General features: G+C 42.2%; 1 protein-coding gene across 5 annotated transcripts in view; it reads left to right on the top strand.

Annotated features, from left to right (window-relative positions):
* The window catches only part of Dnaaf9 (dynein axonemal assembly factor 9), a 135,781-nt gene that overhangs the window by 33,978 nt on the left and 78,999 nt on the right, over window positions 1-22,804 (top strand). For 3 of the 5 annotated variants that reach the window (XM_041670189.1, XM_041670192.1, XM_041670194.1), the window contains 9 exons: window positions 2,778-2,876; window positions 4,644-4,699; window positions 5,885-6,020; window positions 9,008-9,089; window positions 10,038-10,074; window positions 14,940-15,027; window positions 16,151-16,227; window positions 18,450-18,494; window positions 19,854-19,899. In XM_041670189.1, the coding sequence (XP_041526123.1) occupies window positions 2,778-2,876; window positions 4,644-4,699; window positions 5,885-6,020; window positions 9,008-9,089; window positions 10,038-10,074; window positions 14,940-15,027; window positions 16,151-16,227; window positions 18,450-18,494; window positions 19,854-19,899 (666 nt within the window). The remainder of the gene's footprint in view (window positions 1-2,777; window positions 2,877-4,643; window positions 4,700-5,884; window positions 6,021-9,007; window positions 9,090-10,037; window positions 10,075-14,939; window positions 15,028-16,150; window positions 16,228-18,449; window positions 18,495-19,853; window positions 19,900-22,804) is intronic. The other 2 variants (XM_041670190.1, XM_041670193.1) reach the window with 2 other exon arrangements.

Genomic DNA, 22,804 nt, shown 5'->3' on the forward strand with positions numbered 1-22,804 from the left:
GCATGTGTTCACCAAAATAAATAAATTTTATTTATTTTTAAGAATGTGTCTCAAAAAAGAGATGGGGTCATCTACCACCTCTGGCTGGCCTTGAATTCAACAGAAATCCATCTATCCATCTGCCTCTGCTCCCAAGTGCTTAGATTAAAGGCATGTACTACAGCACCTGACTAAATCGAAATTTTAAAGGAAAATAGGAATTAATGGCTTGTAAAGATGGCTTGGCAGTTAAGAACATTGAATACTCTTCCAGAGGACCTACATGGTGATTCACTATGGTCTATAGTTCTGGTCCCAAGGGATCTGATGCTCCTCTAGCTCCCACAGTAACTACACAGGCCTACCCCCAGACAAAATGCCCATACACATAAAATAATAAAAAAGTATTACTGGGCAGTGGTGGTGCACGGCTTTAGTCCCAGCACTCAGGAGGCAGAGGCAAGCGGATATCTGTGAGTTCGAGGCCAGCCCGGGGTTCCAAAAGCTAGTTCCAGGACAGGCTTCAAAGCTACAGAGAAACTCTGTCTCGAAAAACCAAAATAAATAAATAGATAAATATAAAAATAAAGTTTTTTAAAAATGATTAATTTAATGAATTAGGAAACCAGAAAGTGGAATTCATAAATAAATTCAGAACTTGTTCTCTAAAGCCAAGAACAATAAAGTTCTTGGCTTTAGAGATCATTAGCTTAAGAGTAATAGGATATATTATTATTTGCTCTTCTTATTTTTCATTTACTGGCTTAGAAGTTTTCACACTATATATTGTGATTATCTTCTTTCCCTCCTTCCAATGCCTACCCATCCCCCAACTTTATATTCTTTCTCTCCCCAAAAAATCCAAAATTAAGACAAACAGAAAAATAAGAAAAACAAAAAAAAATAGCAAAAGCACACAAAAACCATGGAATCTACTTTGTGTTTGCCACCACTCCTGAGCATAGGGCCTTCCTTGAGTGTAGTTGGTACACTGGAGAACACTAGTTTTCTCTTTCCCAGCAGGTGTCAATTGCAAATAGATTGATAGATGGGGTGGGACCCTTATACATGCTGACATTCTGGCTGGCTGGCTCTTGTGCAAGTTTGTGTGTGTTGTAATGGTTTCTGTAAGTTCAGATGTACATCAGCTCTGTTAGTCTAAAGATGTTGTTGCCTTGGAGTCATCTACTACCTTTGGCTCTTACAATCTTTCTCCCTCCTCTTCCACATAAATCCTTGACCTTTGGGGGAGGGGCCTGGTAAAGACATTCCATTTAGGACTGAGTGTTCCACACATTGTCCAGTTGTGGGTATCTATGTTAGTTACCATCTACTACAAGAAACTTCCCTGATGAGGGTTGAGTCATGCACAAGTCTATAGGTATAGCAATACATGATTAGGAATCTTTTTTTTTTTGCTATACTCACTTAGCAGAATAATATTAGTAGCCTATGACCTATTTAGTCTCAAGTTCTTGACTATTCAGCAGCGTCAAATATGGGTCCATCTCAGAGTGGGCCTTAAGTCTGGTTTATTTTCTAAAGTGGCTGGTTACTCCCATAATATATTGTGCCAGTCTGTCTTGATGGTAGGTCATTGTTTAGATTGTGGGGTTTTGTAGCTAGGTAAGATTCCTCTGGCAGTATGTATAGAGTATTTTCTAGCATCATGAACAGTAGTCAGTAGGGGTGAGGCTTCTAGTTGAGCACCTGTTCAACTTCTCCGTGTTTGGTGACATAAGTAAGTAGTGTACCTCCAGATTGTGGAAGGTAACCAGTAGCACTGGTACCTGGTTCTAGGGGTTTTACTTGGTATCATATAACATGATACCTTGTCTCCTCCATTATAAAGTAACTAAATTTCTTTCATATAAATATACATTTTAGAAAACTTCTATAGCAGTAAATTTCCATATGGCTTTTCAAAAGGCCATTAATATTTGTTATTCCTCTCCATATCCCTTCCTTTAATCTGCCATCCTATCCCCCGCCCACTTAACTCTCTGTTCTAGTTTCCCCTTAATCCCTTTATAACATTATATCCTAGTTCTTCTTTGGAAGATCCCCTCCTTCCACTTGATCCCTCACAAGATACCTAACCTCTGAATATCTAAGCTTAAGAGCTAACATTCACATATAAGAGAAAGCATGCAACGTTTGTCTTTCATACCTCACTTAGGATGAATGTTTCTAGCTCTAACCATTTACATACAAATTACATAATTATGTTTAATAGCTGGATAATATTCTATTACATCTTCATTATTTATTTTCCAATGATGGATATCTAGGCTGTTTTCAATTCTTGCTATCGTGAATAGAGCCGCATTGAACTTGCATGAACAAGTATCTCTGTAGTAAGATATAGAGTCTTTTGGGTATACACCCAAGATATGTATAACTGGACCTTGTGGATGATCAGTTTTCAGCTTCTTTAAGTGCTTCTCACCCATTTGTTTTTCATATTTTGAGAACTATCTGTTTAGTTCTATACCTCATTTATAATTGTTTTTTGATGTTCAATTTGAGTTCTTTGTATAATCTAGGTACTAACCCTGTCAGATGCATAGGTTGTAAAGGTTTTTCCCATTCTGTAGACTACTGCTTTGCTCAAATGATGTGCTTTGTGTACAGAAGAAGCTTTTTAGCTTTATGAGTTCCCATTTGTTAATAGTTGGTCTTAGTGCCTATGCTGTCAGGGTTGGTCTGAATGCCTCTCAGGGTCCTGTTCAGGAACCCATATAGAACAGCCTGGTATTTCAGATAATCTCATGATTCCTGTTTTTGTTTTCACATAGGACTTAGTGGCATTTGAGCATCAGTGGGCGAGCTTCTTTGCTAACTTTGACACAGAAATCCCTTTCCTGCTGGAACTTTCAGAATCTCAGGCGGGTGAGGTGTGTAAGTGAAAGTCAAAAAGAGAAAGTAAAATTGGTTAATTTATTATTGTTTATTGTTGTTGTTGTTATTTTATTATTGAGACAGGGCCTCACTATGTGGCCCTGGCTGGAATTTACAGATAACCACCCACCTCTGCCTTCCCAAATGCTAAGGTGAAAGGCATGTGCCTCCATGCCTGGCTTATTAAATTTTTTTTCAGCATACACCACTGTCTAGGTTTTTTTTGGTTATCATTTCTATAAATGATATGTCACAAAAATCCTCTCCCTTACTTATATAAAAAAGTTGTTTTGGAGTTAGGCAGTGGTGGTGCACGCTTTTAATCCCAGCACTCGGAGGCAGAGTCAGAGGCAGGGGGATCTCTGTAAGTTTGAGGCCAACCTGGTCTACAAGAGCTAGTTCCAGGACAGGCTCCGAAGCTACAGAGAAACCCTGTCTCAAAAAAACAAAAAAAAACAAAACAAAAAAAAAACAAAAAAGGTTGTTTTGGAACTGTGAGTGTAGTTCAGAGATAGTGTGTTCAAAAATTAAAAAGAAAAAAATCTTACTATACATTTTGAGTATTTCTTCCATGTTTATTGTAGTTGAATTATTTATGTTTTTCCTTTTTGCCATGAAAACTTATGTAAATTTATCACTATACATTTGTGTATATACATGATATACCTATATATTTGTATTCATGTGTATTCTGCACACATGGTGCCCACCTACATATAGAGGCCAGAAATCAATGTCAGGTAATTCTCTTGATTGTGTTCCATCTTATTTTTAAGGGTTTATTTATTATTAGTTTATATGTGTGAGTGTTTGCCTACATGTGTATCTGTGTACCACATGTGTATGTGGTGTCTGCAGAGGCCAGAACAGAGTTTTAGATCATCTGGAACTGTAGTTATAGATGGTTGTGAGCCACTGTGTTGGTGCTGGGAATTGAATTGGGGTCCTCTGCAAGAGTAACAAATGCTCTTAACTCTTGAACCATCTCTCTAGCACCTACAGTAATCATCTTGATATAGAAGATTCAGTAGTAGTATTTTTAGAACAAATAATAACTTCAGTATAATCAGTAATAGTCTATTGATGTAATAGAAAATTTGCCAAAATGTTAACAGTTACTAGAGATTGTATGTGATTTATTATATTCTGCAAAAAAGAAATCTTGACTGGTTGAAAAAAATACAAGAGATGTTTAGTGGAAGGCACTGAAATTTTTTTGAAATTTTTAACCATTTGGACATGAGACCCTGTATGGTAAACTTTTGATCAATAAGTTTAGCCTAATACTTCATCCAAAGTCAAGAATTAGTTCTTTATTTCCTAGGAAAAGTTTATTATTATACTCCTTTGTTCTTTAATCCCTGATTATTGATTGAAATTAGCAGTTATACTTGTGTTTAAAGCTATTGGAATGTAGGGACTTTAACAGAAGAGAAGAGGCCAGGTAAGATTAGTGGTTTAACTATAGATGCTGATTGGTCAGGGTTTTTTTCTATAACTAAACACTATGCATTTGAATGGTTTTGCTTTGTTTTTCTTTGCAGCCTGTTTCTGTTTTCTTCACTATGTTTTGTTTCATTGCTGTACCCCAAATTCATGATTTTATCTACCACATTATCTTTCTGTGTTCTTATACTCGCTACACATATCTGTCTTTCTGTTACATACTACTTATTCTCCTGACGTGTATATGTACATATACACATGTGAAAAGTCTTACTTTCAAAGCTGTTGTCTTACATCAGATATTGGCTCTTTTTTAGCCGTTCAGAAGCTACTTCAGTCATGGAATGCTCTCCAGTCATATTACTGAAAACAGGTATGTTCCCTAGGAAGGAACTGCAAACGGTGATAGAGAAAATGGAGTTGAAAACAGGGGTGTTGAATGAGGGAGTAAGTTTAGAGTGTGAGTTGAGTATAGTTACAGCAAAAAAAAAAAAAAAAAATGTTAGTTGTGATGAATTTGTCTTGGTGCTTTGAACTTTTGATTTGCTTTGTTTTTCTGTAATCTTTTAGTAAAATGGCTTTAAAAATATTATAGATAATCTGCTTCAATCTAAAAGAAAGGAATTTTTATTCTACCTCTAGCTCAGGAAAGCAAAATGAAGCAGTATCCCATTGCAGACAAGGAACAGCAGCATTTGGGGGTGGGGTTAAGATGGATTAAGCTAAGAAGCCAACACCTTGCAAAAGATGAGGTGGTCAGAGTTTCTGAGCATTTCCTTCAGCATCTTTGTCATGATCAGCAGGAGTTTTCTTTGGTGGGTAGAGGAGACAGATTCTGCTTTTCCCCAAGTCCAGTTCAGTCTAATAGACAAATCACCTTCCTGGGTTTCAAACAAAATCATTTCTGTTTAAAGTGTAACTTAGCTTGAAGAAAGTTTCAGAGGAAAATGAGTCATGTTTATTTGATTTTCTAAATGCTACATGTGAAATTTCCTTGGTGGCTCTTAGGAAAGCTCCCTGACTAAACTGTCTGGAGGGATTGGTTAGAACACGTGCGGAATGAGCAGGAAGGTGAAGTCTAGTGAGAGGCGAGGGAAGATGGCAGGACTGGCAGTGGGTGTTTGGAGGTGGCGCAGTAGAGGACCACCATCACATCCTTTTCCTCCTGCCCTCCTGACAGGTTCTTAGAAGTTGGCAGCTGCTCTCTTGTCTGCCGAACCTGGGTAGACCAACCACTGTGGCTTTAAAGCTGTATTTCTGTTAATTTTTTATCATATAAAGAATTGGGAGTTGTCATCATTATATTTTTGCTAGCAGACTCCAGGAACTGATTCCTCAAAAAGGAGGTCAAGTGGGAAGGCATAAACTTTGCAAGGGTATAGTTATATCCTGAGTGTCTGATCCCTAGGGCTCTCTAGGAAGAGTCAGCGACATCTGGCATCCCTTCCATGCCCACCAGGGACATTAGGTAGAGTGTCCATCCTGTAGTCACAGCACTCAGAAAAGCCTGAGGTCCAGTCTGGAACCTTGTCTAATTACATTTTGCTTACTGCTCTAGCCCCCATCGGCAGCCGTTTGTTTTCTTTGGTAACCACTCTACACGAGACAACCTGAGTGCAGGCAGCTTTAACTTCCCTTCTGAGGGGCACCTGGTGCGCAACACTGGTCCTGTGGGGAGCTTTGCCAAACACATGGTGAGTGGCCAGACTGTCTGGTACTTGATGAACTTTACTGTCTAGTAACAAGGAAGGACTGCTGGCCCAAAGGAATCTTTTTAGTTATTATGTTGGCTTGGTCCTGAATTTGAAGTTTTTTACAGTGAAAAGAAGTGACTCATAACTCATTTTATGTATATATTTTAATAAGTGTTGGGTATGTATTTGAAAACACTTATGTTTATTTTATTTGTGTGTGTGTGATGTGCAGAGAGGAAGGGGTCACCCATGTATCACAGTATATGTGTGGATGTCAGAGGACAAACTTGATGGAGCCAGTTCTTTCCTTCTATCTTCACATGGGTTCCAGGGATTGAACTCAAGTCATTAGACTTTATCCACTGAGCTATCTCACCTACTCTCTGATTATTCTTTATTACATGATGGTATATTGTTTGCTGTATTATTTAAAAAGAAATTACTGGGTGGTAATCGCAGCACTCAGAGGTGGAGGCCGGCAGATCTCTGTGAGTGCAAGCCAGCTCTATCTATAAAGCAAATTCCAGGACATCTAGGACAGCCTTGGCTGAGAAACCCTGTCTGGAAAAGAAAAAAAAAGAAAGCATTAGGGGTCAAGGCGTAGTGTTTAGATACCCAAAACCCACATAAAAGCCTGACAGGGCAGTCAAGTATGAGTGATCCCAGCATACCCCTGTTGGAAGTTGGGAGGCAGGAACGGGAGGCTCCAGAAGCTTGCTGGTTAAGTTTGCTAGCTTAGTGTCTGCAGCAGCCTGTTTCAAACTAGATGGACAAGCAGAGACCAACACCTGAAGGGTATTTAAACACATACCATGGCATGTTTATGCCTGCACCCACATAAACATGTGCAACCCCTCCCTCTCATACACACATGCAAATAAAGTAACGGGATCATTATACTTGAATGTGGGACTCGAATGATTGTCAAAGTCAGTGCTGTCTTAGGAGAATGTTAAGTATTTTCAAATATTTCTAAGAAAGTATTTCTTAATCTTGTAAGAAATTAGGAAAGCTGGAATGGTAGGTGTAGTTAGTTTTTATTTAGGATTTTGAGAACACAAGACCCAAGTGGATATGGTAGCATTCTAAAAGCCTTGGGCCACCTCTAAGCCAGCTTAGGTCAGAGAACTACCAGAATGCATGTGCTGTAGAATCTTGCTGTCCTGTTAAGTTACTGTCCAGGTAAGCAGTAACTGTCAACTTGACACAATCTACATTGACATCAGAAATGGAATCTCCATTGAGTAACTAGCTCTTTTTATCAGACATGTGGACATGTAAGGGATTTTCTTATTAATTGATGTAGGAGGACCCAGCCCACTGTGACATTACCCCTTCCTGGAGTAAGGGGTGATCTTGAGCTGCATAAGAAAGTTAAGTAAGCACGAGCCTGTGACCAAGCCAGAGAATGAGCCACAAGCCGTGTCCTCCATAGTTTCTGCTTCAGGTTCCTGCCTTGATTTCCCTCAGTGGTGGACTGTGACCTGGGAATATAAGCCACATAAAGCTTTTCCTCCCCCAAGTGGCTTTTAGTCATAGCAATGGAGATGAAATTAGAACACTCCATTTTAATCTCCAGAATTGTTGGAAATATGGAAAATGCCAGAGGAAAGGCAGCTCTGTATAATGTTTCTGTTGACCTTATGTGTTAAATCCAAATAAAGAAGATAGGATGACTTGTATATCCCATTTTTTAAAAATTCTTTTAAATTTTTTTAAAAAAAATGGTATGGGTATACTTTTTCCTTTACCTGCTAGGTTCATTTAAATTCCTTGGACATTTGACTCTAAAAGGTGAAGAGAAAGAGGCAGACAGGCTAATAAGTTCAGCACCAAAACCATGAGGTGAAGTTTTCTGTATATCATAGACACACACACATACAAGTGGTGGTTTTCTGTATAACACACACACACACACACACACACACACACACACTGGGTACTCAGAAATGCCCACAACTATCCAGAGAACCAAAAGACAGCCTCATAAGACCGAAACTTGTAGATAAAAACTTCTATGCAATGCCACAGAAAAGCATCATCCCCTACCTCTTCCTAGACATACTCCCTATGGACTGGAATGAGAACGAGATGCTATTCCACCTTGACTCTTCTCAGTGTCATCTCAGAGAAGGCCAAGTGTCACTACCAGCCTTTGACACCGCCCAGCCAACAATAACAAGAAGCCTCTCTTCTGGGCAGGATCCCTGAAGGCCAATCAAGAATCATGAGTTTCTGGACTGGGCGAGATTGCTCAGTGGTTAACACTGGCTGGGATCAGTATTTTGACTGGGCAGTGGTGGTGTATGTCTTTAATCCCAGCACTCGGGAGGCAGAGGCAGAAGATCTCTGTGAGTTCGAGGCCAGCCTGGTCTACAGTACAGGTTTCAGGACAGACTCCAAAGCTACACAGAGAAACCCTGTCTTGAAAAACAGAAACAAAACAAAACAAAAAAATGAGAACCCAGGTTTGATTCCCAGCACCCACCTGGTGGCTTACAACCATCTGTAACTCTAGTTCCAGTGAATCTGAGTCTGACTCTTTAGGCACAAGGCATGCAAGTGGTGTAAGACATACATCATACAAAATACTCATACACATAAAAAAGTAAACAAAACTAATTATGAATCTGAAGTGTTAAAAAAGCTATTCTTGGACCAGTTCAAACTGCCACTCTGAGCTCTGGAGGTCAGGTAAAATCAAAGAGCCGCATTCAGTCCCCTCAAGTGGAAATTGTCTAAGTTATTCCTTCAACATCACATGTCTAAGTTGCTCTTTTTTACAAAGTGGATTATTGTGTGTATGTTTATGACGCAGGGCCACAGCACATGAGTAGAGGCAGAGGACAGTTTGTGAGGTCTGTTCTCTGCCTCCATCTTTGCCTGGGTTCTGGGGAATGACATCAGATGGCCAGGCTTGGAGGCGAGCACAGTTAGCACTGAGCCAGCTCACCAACTCCTCATCTTTCTTTCTCCCCCATATTCAGGTCGCTCAGTGTGTCTCACCAAAGGGACCGCTGGCATGTTCAAGGACATACTTTTTTGGCGCTACTCATGTTCCTTACTTGGGTAAGTCCCCGTAAATACCTAATGGTATTTCCCATGAAGGAGTAGTTAGCATGCAGTTTACTATTTTATGCAAAATACCATCTTGTGGGCCTTGACTCCCTCCCTGATTGCAACTTGAGAGTTGATGTGTCTGACTCATTCCTCACGGAAGATATTCCAGGAGAAAATCCATTGGTTCATCCTGTAGTTTGAGGTTTAGCCATGTGTTTGCCCCACGCTCAGGGTCAGAAGATGAGGTCTAGCCTTGTATGAACCCTGCGCTCAGGGTCGGAAGATGAGGTCTAGCCTTGTGTGTACCCTGCGCTCAGGGTCGGAAGATGAGGTCTAGCCTTGTGTGTACCCTGCGCTCAGGGTCAGAATATGAAGTCTAATCTTTTGTCTACCCTGTGCTCAGGGATGGAAGATGAGATGTAGCCTTGTGTCTGCCCTGTGTTCAGGGTCAGAAGAAAGGCCGAGATTACTGAGACTTAGTTGGAGATAGCAGGGATGTGGGTGGCAGTGTGAGTTTGGATAACATGGCTGAAGTCCTGTCTAATTGCTTTTGTGAGAAGAGGGAGAATTGGCTGTGATAGGGTGCCCCATAGCTGAGGACCCTACTGGAGTACTCTGAAACTTCAGGTATCCAGAGAGACATGGGGAAAAGTTTTGAATTGAGCTCCCATTATTGCTTCCCAGAGGTCAGTACATCAGTGGTCATTACTACAGAAACCAGGAAACTCTAGAAAGAAAGACTACTTAGGTCAGATAATTAAGGAAGTATAGAAGGATGGGGGAAGCAGAACCTCAAATAAAACATAAAACATCCCAGATCCTAAGATTCTGTGGAATGAGTTGAAAAGGGTCAGGAGGTAAAAGTCTAAGAAAATACTGGGGAAAGCCATGTACCATGTACCACTGTTGTCTGTGCACATCTGTATTTAACTTAAAAGGAAATATTTCCCTTTACAGGCAATGATGACAAGCTTCCCAGTACAACTGAACAAATGTAAGTTCTGTGTTAGTTTTATTTCTTCTTCTCAAAACTGAGTTTCTCTCCTGCTTCCCCTTGAGGTCAGCAGTGACTAGGATGTCTGGTTATGAGGAGACATCCCTGTGCATTTTCCCAGTCAGTTCCCAGAACCTCTCAGCTTGGAACCCAGGCCAGAGCTTTGCCAGCTTTGCCATCTGCTCCTTTCTCTGGAACCCCTCCCATACTTCCTGTTTGTATGCTCATATACTTGTATGACATAACTTACTTGTATACATTTCATACATGGTGAAACATATTTAATTGAGGTTTTTTTCCAAAACCAAAACATTCTGCAATTACTTGGGAAAAATCTGTTATCTAAGGTGGTCTGAAGAGTGTTTTCTCTGGACTTGACATTCAGGCTTGTGGAACAGAGCTGTGTAACTTTAGGGAGGCCCTACTTAGTACTGACTTCCCTCCCTTTACATAAAGGAGGAACCCACAGACAGGAAATAAATGCACTGAAGTTCCAAAGGGTATCCTCTTCACCCAAGTGCCCAGTGTAACTATGAGTTCTAAACTGCTTCTTTCAAAGGCCAGCAGGGTTGGTCACAAATAGTTGTCTGTGCATGACTTCAGAACGAGTAGGTTTCTGTGTATGCGGGTAATCTGGCTGCAGCATTCCTGTTGAATATCAAGGTTGCTTGGCTAATGTGCCTTGTTAGTACCATCCCCTTCGCGCACAGTCTGTCCTGTGAGAGTCTGCAGACAAGCTCTCACCACCGTGCGCTGATCATAGTGACGCTTCCGTAGCACCTGACACTGCTTACTGCACGTGACATTCTGCTCACCACATCTTTTTTACTTGAGACAGGGTCATACTGTTACTTTCCTTGTCACCATGATAAAATACCTGGCCAATCCTCGTGGTGGTGGCGCACGTCTTTAATCCCCACACTTGGGAGGCAAAGACAGGCGGATCTCTGTGAGTTCGAGGCCAGCCTGGTCTATAAGGGCTAGTTCCAGGATAGCTAGGACTGTTACACAGAGAAATCTTGTCTTGAAAAACAAACTAAGAAAACAAAAAACAACAAAAAGAATTTTAAAATACTTGGCCAAAACATGAAAATTAAAAAGGGAGGGGGAGCAAGATGGCTCAGCAGGTAAGAGTGCTCACTGCCAGGCCTACAATCCCTGGAACTCAGGGAGAAGAGAACCAACTCTCCTGAGTTGTTCTGTGACCTCCACATGCATGCCATACACCGTTCCTGGAGACACAAACATCTACTTGCTTTACCACAAAAGTTCAACTTGAGGGCCTAGAGAGATGGCTCAGAGGTTAAGAGCATTGACTGTTCTTCCAGAGGTCCTGAGTTCAGTTCCCAGCAACCACATGGTGGCTCACAGCCATCTGTAATGAGCCCTGTTGCCTTCTTCTGGCATGCAGACAAACATGCAGACAGAATGTTATATACATAATAAATAAATAAATCTTTTAAAAAAGCTCAGCTTGGTAAACTAGTGAGTTTATTGGGGTTACTTGTAGAAGCGTGGATGACTCGGCGGCAGCTACAGTTGCGTCCCTGCCCACTCCAGCCTGGGTGATGAGGCTCTGAATGGAGTCTTCTCCGCAGCCTTTTCTGCTCACTTAACCCTGGAGACGTAGGGGCCTTGTGCAGTTGGTCAGTTTCGGGGACTTCTGAGACTTAACAAGTTGTTTACTTTCTGAGTCTTCATTAACATTTCTTTAGAATTTCCTGAGTCTTGCCAGGCATGGTCAGGAGGCAGAGGCAGGTGAATTTCTGGGTTCAAAGCCAGTCTGGTGTACAGACTGAATTCCAGGACAGCCAGTGCTACGCAGAGAAACTCTGTCACAAAAAACTAAAAAAAATCAATAAAGAAAATAATATTAAAAAATGGAATTTCCTGAGTTTTAATGAGCATTCCCTTTAGGATGGACTATTTCATATAGGAGGGAATTGCTATACAGCATGGTTACAGGCTACATACCCTCCTATATATAAGCCAATAAATAAATATTTTTAAATGAAAAATAAAGAGCCAACAATGGCTTAACAGGTAAAAGCACTTTCTGAGCAAGCTAGATGACCTGAATTTTATTACCAGAACCCAGAAAAATCTGGATGCCATGGCTTACATCTGTAATTCCAATATTTTGTGTCAAGAGAGGAGGCAGAGACAGAGGAATTACCTGGAATCTCATGGGCCAGCTAGCATAGAGTACATAGAGCAGCAGGACAACCAGAAAGACCCTGCCTCAGGGAAGTGAAAGGAAATAACTGACTATGACAAGTTGTCCTCTGTGCATGTGCTGTGGCAGTACACACGCCTCACCCCGTAATACATATATCATATATACACATACAGTAATAAATGATGATGATAACACAATGAAGATAACATGAAGAAGGGTTCGTTCCTGCTCACAGTAAGAGTGTGCAGTCTGTCATAGCAAAGACTTTGTGGCAGGAAGAACATAAAGTGGCTGATCTTATTGTACCCACTCAGGAAGTCAAGAAAGATGACTGCCTTGTATTTGTAGGTGGTGAAGCCCACATTTAGGTAAGTCATCAGAAATGACCTAATCTAGATAATCTATTACAGACATGACCAAATCTTCCTCCTAGGTGAGTCTTGTTTCTGTCAAGTCTAGATCTGTCAAGTCAAGTTCCTGTAAGGGTCTTGTTGTGTAGCCCAGGCTGGTCTGGATTTGCTGAGATCTCTCCCGCCTGTGTCTCCTGGGTGTTGGAATTACAAGTGTGAGCCAACTTTGCCTACATTAGTCTGTCTTTTATTGTGGTGGGAGAGAGCCAAGTGTGGCAGCTCACACCTGCAGTCTCGGCACTGAGAAGGATGAAGGAGGTGAATTGCCACAAGTACAGAGTGAGTCACTGTCTAGGAAAATATAATGCAAATTATGTAATCAATACAGAAAATATGAAAATAGAGAAAGGAAAATAGACCATCCATAATTCTTTCTGGCATTGCCTTTCATATCTTATATGCAGTATATCTTCCTGTGTACCTAAAGCAGGTTCTATTTTGGGGGACTGGAGAGAAACAGATTAGCTCAGTGCTTAAGAAAGTGTACTGCTCTCATGGAGGACCAGCGTTAACTTCCCAGCACCCGTGTCAAGCTGCTCGTTTAAATTATCCACGATAGTTATTGACAATATGCTAATTAAGCCAAATAAAAGTATATGAGTTCTTGTATAAGCTGGCATTCGAGGACAGGCTCATGCCTCAGAGTCTATGGGGGTCAAAGCTTAGGAGTACAGCATTTTGGTTTGGTTTGGTTTGGTTTGGTTGGGCTTTTTGGTGTTTTGTTTTGTTTTGTTTTGTTTTTGGTACTAGTGCTCTGTCTGCATGTATGCCTGCGTGCCAGAAAAGGGCATCAGATCCCATTATAGATGATTGAGAGCTACAATGTGGTTGCTGGGAATTGAACTTAGAACCTCTGGAAGAGCAGCCAATGCTCTTAACCACAGAGCCTTCTCTCTAGCCCTGGGTAAGCATTTTTAAAAACAAACCCAAATTACATTAGTGTTTGAGGGGGATCGAAGCAACTTCTTTCTGCAAGCTTGGCAGTATTTTCCAGACACTGCATGACAGTGATTTCTGATTTACACTTCCTATTAGTTGTTTTAGTTTATGTTTTAGCTTGTACAGACATCAGTTATTCTGCTTGATACTTCTGGACCGTGGTCAGGGCCACGGTCAGTCCCAAAAGAGTTGCCACAAGATAGAGTCAGAACAAGATGTCATTGCCATTTGATCACAACCACGCGTAGCTCCATGTGTAGGAGATCTGGTGCCTTCTTCTGGCCCCTGCCTACACACATAATTAAATTTTTAGAAGCAAAAGATTGTGTTTTTAGATTATATATTACTTTAACCATAATGCATATATCAGGTTTTTCTTTTTTATATATATTTCTTTCACTTTAATAGCAAGTTGACCCTTTTTTCCATTTCCCTTCCCTCTGTGCTTAGCCACTGTCTAGGACCTCATTCTGGACCATCTGATATTTGCCTAAACCAAATCCATTGGAGTCTTGCACCCAGGGTTAATATTAAGGGGTAGTTAGGCCCATGTCAGATATTCCAGATCACGGTGTTAGTGGGGACCTGGACCTCGTGGAATCTTGGTAAAGGTGACACTAACAATACATAGGCTATTAAGTGGCTTGGTAGTCAGGTGTTGGTTTCTGTATTGATATATAGTAAGACCCTGACAAAATGACAACCAGAAGAGAGTCTGGAGAGATAGTTTAGCGGTTGACAGCACTGGCTGAGCTTCCAAAGGACGCAGGTTCAAATCTCAGCAGTCCACAGTTTAAGGAGCTATGAATTAAAGTTGAGTTTCTTTTGACATAAGTTTAGAGTTCCATTTTTCAGTTAGTTCCATTTTGGTACTTTTCTTGGTTTATTTAAAACCATTATTAAAAGTAGATTTCTTGGGAGGCAGGCATGGTGCTTTATGCCTGTGATACAAGCACTTTGGAAAGCGAGAAGATTGTTTGAGGCTAGTGTGCCTTACATACAAGACCCCATCTTTTTAAAAGATTCTTATGGACCATTTATGGGCATAGAACTTATATTTTTTAAATTTATTTTATGTGAATAAATGTTTTGTCTGCTTGTATGTTGTATACTGTGTGTGTGCAGTACCTTTGGAGGCCAGAAAATGGCATCGGATCCCCTGGAACTAGAGTTACAGACAGTTGTGAGCTGCCGTGAGGGTGCTGGGAATTGAACCCTAGTCCTCTTGGAAGAGCAGCCGGTGCTTTTAACCACTGAGCCATCTCTTCTGCCCCAGGCATGCAGTTTTTTATGAGACTGTGTGATACTATATTAACCATTATTTTTTGTTTTTAAAGTAGGCTCTTATCCCAGATATATGCTGCTGTTATTGAGGCTGTTTTGGCTGGCATTGCATGTTATGCTAAAACTTGCAGTCTGGCAAAGGTAATTTAAGTACCATATTTCTGTTTTGGTAGTCATTATTTTAATGTAAATCATCCTAACCGTTTTGTTCTTTGAAAGCCTTGCAATACTCACTTTTGTGTGAGTTGGGGTCTTGGTAGCCAAGCCTGCAACACTTGAGCGGCTGCTGCCTGTGGCCATGCTGCTGCTATTTCATGAGCCTTTTTAAACACCTGTTTGTGTTAAAGAAAAGTCTTTGTTTCATTGATAGTTTAGACAGGACACTTTTAAAAGTCAAAAATAGTTTATTCTGTTGAATTTTAATGAAATTAGTAAAGCTTACTTTGAGCTATGTAGTTGTTTCCTGTAATTGAGTTTTTAAAACTCAATACAGGCTAGAAAATCTGACTTACCTTTTCTAGGCAAGCCTGCTTATACTCGCTCTCTGACCATTTTCTTCCTTGCTGTTTTGCGGTTAACCTGCCCTGCTGTGTTGGATTCCTAAATCTGACCCAGTAAGATGAGAAGAGACGGCTTGATGCCTTCCAAAGCCAGTAGGACTTTTCCTGAAGGAAGCCAGTTGACAGTGGAAAGGTTGTGTATGATGTAGATGTCAGAGGGACTGTAGCTGTAGTCACCAGCTCCTTGGCAGCCCCCTTCCTACGGAACTTGAATCCTGGTAATGATGTGGGTGTTCTCAGCCCTTTTAGCTGCTTCATAGTAGAAAGCCTCTGCAAAGCCATGAACTATCCTTCAGTATACATCCTTATACTATTTTCCCTCTAACTGACATCCATAGATTGAGTTATTTGAATAGTCTTAATGTCTAGCAGAAACTGAAGGCATTGGTCCCTCCCCAGAGCCAGGGGAGAAGGGACGAAACGGCACGTTTCTAGTGCTCGCATAGCAATCCAGCTGCCTAACTGGCTGCTTCCATCTCTCCAGCAGATCAGATGCCAGTGCGCCCCTGCCTAAGTACAGTTTCCTGTGAGTCCAGCAGGCACCTGTCCCCATAACCTGATGCTTTCACTTTTATCTTTTGAGGTATACAAAGTAGTTACATAGAAGGGAAGGGCTCTGGCCGCCTTTTAGAAGGGCCTTTCCTATCAGTGATATATATACTTTTGCTACTTGAAAGCTAATTGTTCTGTTGCTGCTTTTACAGGCCAAGGAGGTAGCAGAGCATACTCTGGAGAATGGGCTAGTGTTCTCTGAGCTGGTTCCATTCAAAGCCGATCTACGGTAAGCTACAGGTGATATTTTTATGATAAGAAAAAAATTAAAGACTTCTTATCCCTTATAGTTTATATTCCACCCTTTTCTCCTTTTGAGAAATGTTCCAGTAAAATAATAGGCAGAAGGAGAATCAGTCATGATGAGGATGGAGAAACTATCCAGGTTTTGAAAGTAGAATGTGAGGCAGATTTGCATTAGAACTGTGGGAGTCCTGATGGGCCTGGTCCCAGAGATAAGGAGGTTGTGAGGGTCAGGAGACTTGGGCACATGAAGACGGTCACCAATTAAAAGCGCCTGCTCTGGAGCTCCCTGCCTTTCAGGTGGTGGGAGCCTGGCTCCTTGTCCTCCTGTCGCACCTCCCAGCATGCCCCATTACAGCTCTGCACTGCCTTGGTCCATAGCTGAGCTCTATTGCACTCAGTCCACTCCCCCCTCCATCCCATGGCAAGTTCCAGGGCAGTCAGACCTACATATTAGGAAGACACCCTATCTTTAAAAAAAAACAAAAAGGATACTTGCAGGTGTGCTTTGCCCTACTACCTGCTACTGCATGCCCCACATTTTTTTCCACATCTGTGGTCCTGAGTAGTGAGAAGGGAGCATTTGGTTAGATAGGTTAGTTGGCTGACATAATAGGAAGAAGAACTCTGCTATATGGCTGCAGCTCCATGAGTGGAAGGAAGAGCCAGAACTCTGGTGCAGGGCCTTCATCTTGTTTCACCTCTCCTTTCCCAGAGGTCCTGGCTATGAAAAGGGAGAACTAGAGGAAGCCCCTTCTCCTATGGTGCTGCCCTGTGCTGTCTGTTCCTTAAGGCCTTTGCTGGGAAGCCCCTTTTCCTTCCCAGCTGTGCTGATTTAAGTAAGATGGGGAGCTTTCACATCTGTTTGTGGAGCACTGGACATGTAGATCATAGTTGCTGTGGTGGTGAGGCCTTCTCTGTCGCCACAAGGCTGACACAGTCATTCTGTTTCCCCTCCAGCTCTTGCCCCTGCCACCATCCTAGCTGGAGAAAGGCAGAAGGAGAAATCACTGAGCAAAAAGAAAGTCTCTCAGGCTTCCCTCCACCAGGATCACTTTACCGAGGTCCCTAAGTTCATACATTAGCATAGCTTCCCCTAGAAGGGGAAGGAAGGGGGAGCAATTAATAGACACAGGAAACTCATGTGTTATTTCATCAGCTAGTTCCTGCTAAGACATGAAATTATAGACAAATGCAATTTAAAAAGTTTCTTAGGCTGGCAAGATTACTTACTGGGTAAGGTCACTCACTGCCAAGCCTGATGACCAGAGCCCACATAGTGAGTGGAGAGAACTAACTCCTGCAAGTTGTCATCTGACTTCCACATGTGCAAGGTGGTATGCACGCGTAACACACATATACACACATGAAATAAATGTTTAATAAAACTTAGAGAAAGAATAAGCCAAGGCTGAGCATGGTGGCACATGTCTGTAACCTCAGCACTCAAGAGACAGAGGCAGGAGCATCACTGCAAGTTTGAGGCCAGACGGATCTACAGAGCAGTTTCTAGCCAGTCAAGGATACACAGACTGTCTCAGAAAGACCCTTGTCTCCCAGAGAGAAAATAGAAAAGTTCTGAAGGTTTGACCCTGCTGTGGCTTCATAGCAGTGGACTTTGAATAGCAAAAACATACAGAGCAGGGCTGGCAAGTTGACCCAAGAGTACTGAAAAGCAGGAGGAGCCTAGTCATCTTGTAGACACTGAGCAGCAGAAGCCCTGGCCAGGAGAGGGCCATTTCCAGTCAGTCTGCATGGGTATTACACCTGCTCACAGCCAAGAATTGAGGCAGTCTTGAGAAGCAGCACAGATGCAGGGCTATGGATAGAATAAGATTCTGGCTGTATACTTGGTGATGTCATGGGACCTTAAGAAAGGCATCTAAAATAACTAAGCAAGGATGACACTCAAGCTTCAGTGCCACATGCCTTTAATCCCAGCATTTGGAGGCAGAGACAGGAGGATCTCTATGACTTCGAAGCTAGTATGGTCTACATTGTGAGTTCCAGGACAGCCAGAGAGCTACATAGTAAGACCCTGTCTTAAAAAACAAAAACAGCAACAAAAAAAAAAAATATGACATCACTTGATTGAGTGGCCTTGATGGTCTAGGGAAGATACATTGAAGAAGCAAGTATTTCAGAGAATTCTGATACAGTACTGAACAAGAGTCTTGACTTCTGTTGTGTTTCTTTTCTGGTCTACAGCTCCAAGGTGACCTTTCATATACATGCTGTGAATAACCAGGGAAGGTAGGTGCAATCCTTTCATGGGAAAGTATAAGGACGAAGATTGTGGCTCGTTCATTTCCCTACTGCCCGAATAACCACACAGAAACTCTATTAATTACAACACTGTTTGGCTAATAATTCAGGTGTAATTCTAGGTAGCTCTTGCATCTTGAATTAACCCATTTCTATTATTGTATTGGCCGGCATGAGGCTTTGGCTTACTGGTAAGGATCTGGTGTCCGTCTCCTCCGGCAGCTACATGGCATCTCTTTGACTATCTATCTATCTATCTATCTATCTATCTATCTATCTATCTCTGTTCTGATTTCCCACCTGGCTTTATTCTGCTAAGCCATTGACCCACAAAGCTTTATTCATCAACCAATAAAAGCAACACGTATGCAGAAGGACATCCTACATCACAAAGAGAAGAGACTGTCCAGTTGTGGTACATGCCTGGAATCTCAACACTCAGGAAGCAGAGGCAGGAGGATCAAGAGTTTGACACCTGGGGGCTGGAGAGGTGGCTCAGAGGTTAAGAGAACTGGTTCCTCTTTCAGAGGATCCGGGTTCAATTCCCAGCACCCACATGGCAGCTCACAACTGTCTGTAATTCCAGTCCCAAGGAATCTGACACCTTCACACCAACGCACATGAAATAAAGTTAAATAAAATTTAAAAAAAAAAAGAGTTTGACACCTGAAGGCCAGTGAGATGGCTCAGAAAGAGCAAAAAGATCATAAGTTCATGGTCATCTTGTGATACATAGAAAATATAAGGCCAGCCTGGGATACATAAGGCTGTATTTGAGAGAGACCTTATAGCTGCTACCATTGTTGGCCTCAGCACATTTCCACTCTGGGAGAGGTGCCATTCCAGATGGGACCTATGCTTGCTGTGCTTGTCTGGGTCCCTGTACCCAATTTTTGTCTCATGAAATTATGAGGCTGGAGTCAGGTACTAGCATTATTTTTTTCCACTGCCAATTCTGGATACATGTAACCCAATGTTTGTTATTTTGTTCTTTGTTGAGACTGGTCTCATATAGCCCAGGTTAGCCTTAAACTTGTGTTCCTGCCTCTACTCCTCAGCTGCATAGTGAGTGTGAAGCCAGCCTGGTTACATGAAGCCCTGTTTTATTTTGTTTATTTATTTATTGTTTTTTTTTTAAGACAGGGTTTCTCTGTAGCTTTGGTGCCTGCCCTGGAACTAGCTCTTGTAGACCAGGCTGGCCTCGAACTCCCAGAGATCCGCCTGCCTCTGCCTCCCAAGTGCTGGGATTAAAGGCGTGCGCCACCACCGCCCGGCTTGAAGCCCTGTTTTAAAACAAACAGAAACCATAATCGTTTAATGTTTTTCTCTCCTGTCTCTTTCTTCTAGAATTGTGCCTCTGGATAATGAAGATAGCTTATCCTTTGTGAAAACGGTAAGCACTTAACAGAGCTCTTGAGAGTCAGCCGTCTGGGAATGGCTGCAGAGGGTCATCCACAAAGGACTTGTTGCAAGTAGATGGCTGAGAAGTTCTGCAGGCAGCTGAGATTGTGGGCCACTGTATGAAAACGTGAACTGAGCACAGCAGACAAGTTTTCAATGGTTCCTTTTTTCCTTTTTTAAAAAGATTTTATCTTTATTTGTATGTATGCTACATGTGTGCTAGTACCCAGTGGAGACCAGAAGAGGGTGTCAGATTCTCTGGAGCTGGAGTTACAGGCAGTGTTGAGCTGTCCAGTATTTTGCTGGGAACCGAACTCGGGCTTTCTGGAAGAGCAGCACATGTCCTAACTGCTGAGCCGTCTCTCCAACCTTCCAAGGTCTTCTTTTCACTATGAGATCTGCCTGGCTGCCTTCACAGGAGCCAGGGGATTAGACACAGTCCATGCTGGAGAGATGGCTCAGTGTTAGGAGCACTGACTGCTCTCCCAGAGGATCCGGGTTCAATTCCCAGCACCCACATGGCAGTTCATAAGTGATTGTAAATCTAGTTCTAAGGCATTCTGACACCTTCACACCATTGCACATAAAATAGTTAAATTAAAGTTAAATATATCATAGATAACAGTCCTCAGGTACCTGTATGTCTTGTGAAGTCAGGAAGTCAGAGCAGGGTTTTACATATCCTCTGCTAGGGCAATGGAATGATTTAAAAATAAACTGAGCCAGGCATGGTAGTACACACCTTTAATTCCAGAACTCCAAAGGCCAGTCTCTGTGAGTTCAAGGCCAGCCTTGTCTACAGAGCGAGTTCCAGGACAGCTAGGGCTGTTACACAAAGGAACCCTGTCTCAAAAACAAAAAAAAATCAGGTGATACTGGAAGTGCTTTACTTTTTATTTTTTTATCCTATTCTAGATTTGTTTTAATTTTTTATGCATTAGTGTTTTGCTTGATCTGTGCGACACATCAGTACAGACAAGTGCAGTACCCTTTGATGCCAGAAGAGGGTGTTGATCCCCTGGGGTTGGAGTTACAGAGTGTGTGAGCTGCCATGTGGAAGCCGGAATCAAACCTAGCTTTTTTTCATCCTCTGAAGGAGCCACAATGCTCTTAACTGTTGAACCATCTGTCCAGCCCCAGATATTTAGGTGATAACACTTTATTTCCTTGCTGTACCCAGGCCTGAGTTTGAGACCTAGCACCACCTGAACTGGGCACATAGGCTCAAGCCTGTAATCCAGCATTTATCAGATGGAATGAGAAAGAAGATTAAGAATTGAGCAGTTCCGTTTAAGAGGGTTTGTGGAGAGGCCGGAGGAAGACATTGCATGTCCTGTTCCACAGCTCTTTACACCATTCTTTTGAGACAGACTCTCAGAAACCAGGATATAGGCTGGGTCAGCAGGCCCAGTTTTCCTCCTCTCTCTGCCTGCCCCCAGCACTTGGTGTTTATGTGGGTGCTGGGGCTTTGAACACAGATCCTCATGCTTGCAGTGTGTTGGTTAGTTTTGTCAGCTTGACACAAACTAGAGATCCCTGGGAGAGGGACTTGGAACTGAGGAATTGCCTCCATCGGATTGACTTGTAGACATGTCTGTGGGACCCTGATAGTTGATGGAGGTGAGACCTAGCCGCTCTATGGGTGGTACCAGCCCTAGGCAGGTGGTCCTAAATTGTAGAAGAAAGGTAGCTTATCAGGTCAGGGAAGGTAAGCCAGTAAGCAGCGTTTTTTCATGCTCCCTACTTCAGTTCCTGCATCGGCTTTTCTTGATGGTGGACTGACCTGTAAGCCCAATAAACCCTTTCCTCCCTCAATTACTTTCGTTGTGGTGTTTTCATAACAACAGAAACCAAACTGAAACACCCGCCCATTGCTCTGTCCTATGTTTTTTCTGGTTTTGTGAAGAATGTTATTGTTGCCGAGCAATGGTGGCGCACACCTTTAATCCCAGCATTTAGGAGGCAGAGGCAGTCAGATCTCCATGAGTTCCAGGACAGCCTGAGCTATACAGAGAAACCCTGTCTCGAAAAAAACAAAAAAAATAAAAAAGAATGCCATTCTAATTTTTCTTCCTGACACCAGAAACTGACCCAAAGGTCTTATTCTTGCTAAGCAAGCATTTTACCACTGAGCTAAATTCAAAGGCCTTTTGTCATTGGGGTTTTAATGGTAAGTTCATTGAATCTGTGGTTATTTTTAGTAGTGTTTGCACAGGCCTTCCCATCATCTAGTCAGCTAGTGTCTATGCAATTTGTTTTTTCAGTGTCTTGCTGTATTTCTTTTCTTTTATTAATTAGTTAATTTATTTATTTATTAAAGATTTCTGTCTCCTCCCTGCCACCGCCTCCCATTTCCCTCCTCCTCCCTCAATCAACTTCCCCTCTCTCATCACCCCGAAGAGCAGTCAGGGTTCCCTGCCCTATGGGAAGTCCAAGGACGACCCACCTCCTTCCAGGTCTAGTAAGGTGAACATCCAAACAGCCTAGGCTCCCACAAAGCCAGTACATGCAGTAGGATCAAAACCCAGTGCCATTGTTCTTGACTTCTCAGCAGTCCTCATTGTCCACTATGTTCAGCGAGTCCAATTTTATACCATGCTTTTTCAGACCCAGTCCAGCTGGCCTTGGTGAGTTCCCGATAGAACATCCCCATTGTCTCAGTGTGTGGGTGCACCCCTCGCGGTCCTGAGTTCCTTGCTCGTGCTCTCTCTCCTTCTGCTCCTGATTTGGACCTTGGGGTTTCAGTCCGGTGCTGCAATGTGGAACTCTGTCTCTGTCTCCTTTCATCGCCTGATGAAGGTTAATATCCAGGAGGATGGCTATATGTTTTTCTTTGGGTTCACTTCCTTGGTTAGATGATTTCTTTTTTTAAATTATGAATGAGATACTTTTCCTAA

This window comes from Microtus oregoni, unplaced genomic scaffold (assembly GCF_018167655.1).
Source record: "Microtus oregoni isolate MIOR12 unplaced genomic scaffold, Mior012 000020F_ref0000438, whole genome shotgun sequence".
Classification (NCBI taxonomy): Eukaryota; Metazoa; Chordata; class Mammalia; order Rodentia; family Cricetidae; genus Microtus; species Microtus oregoni.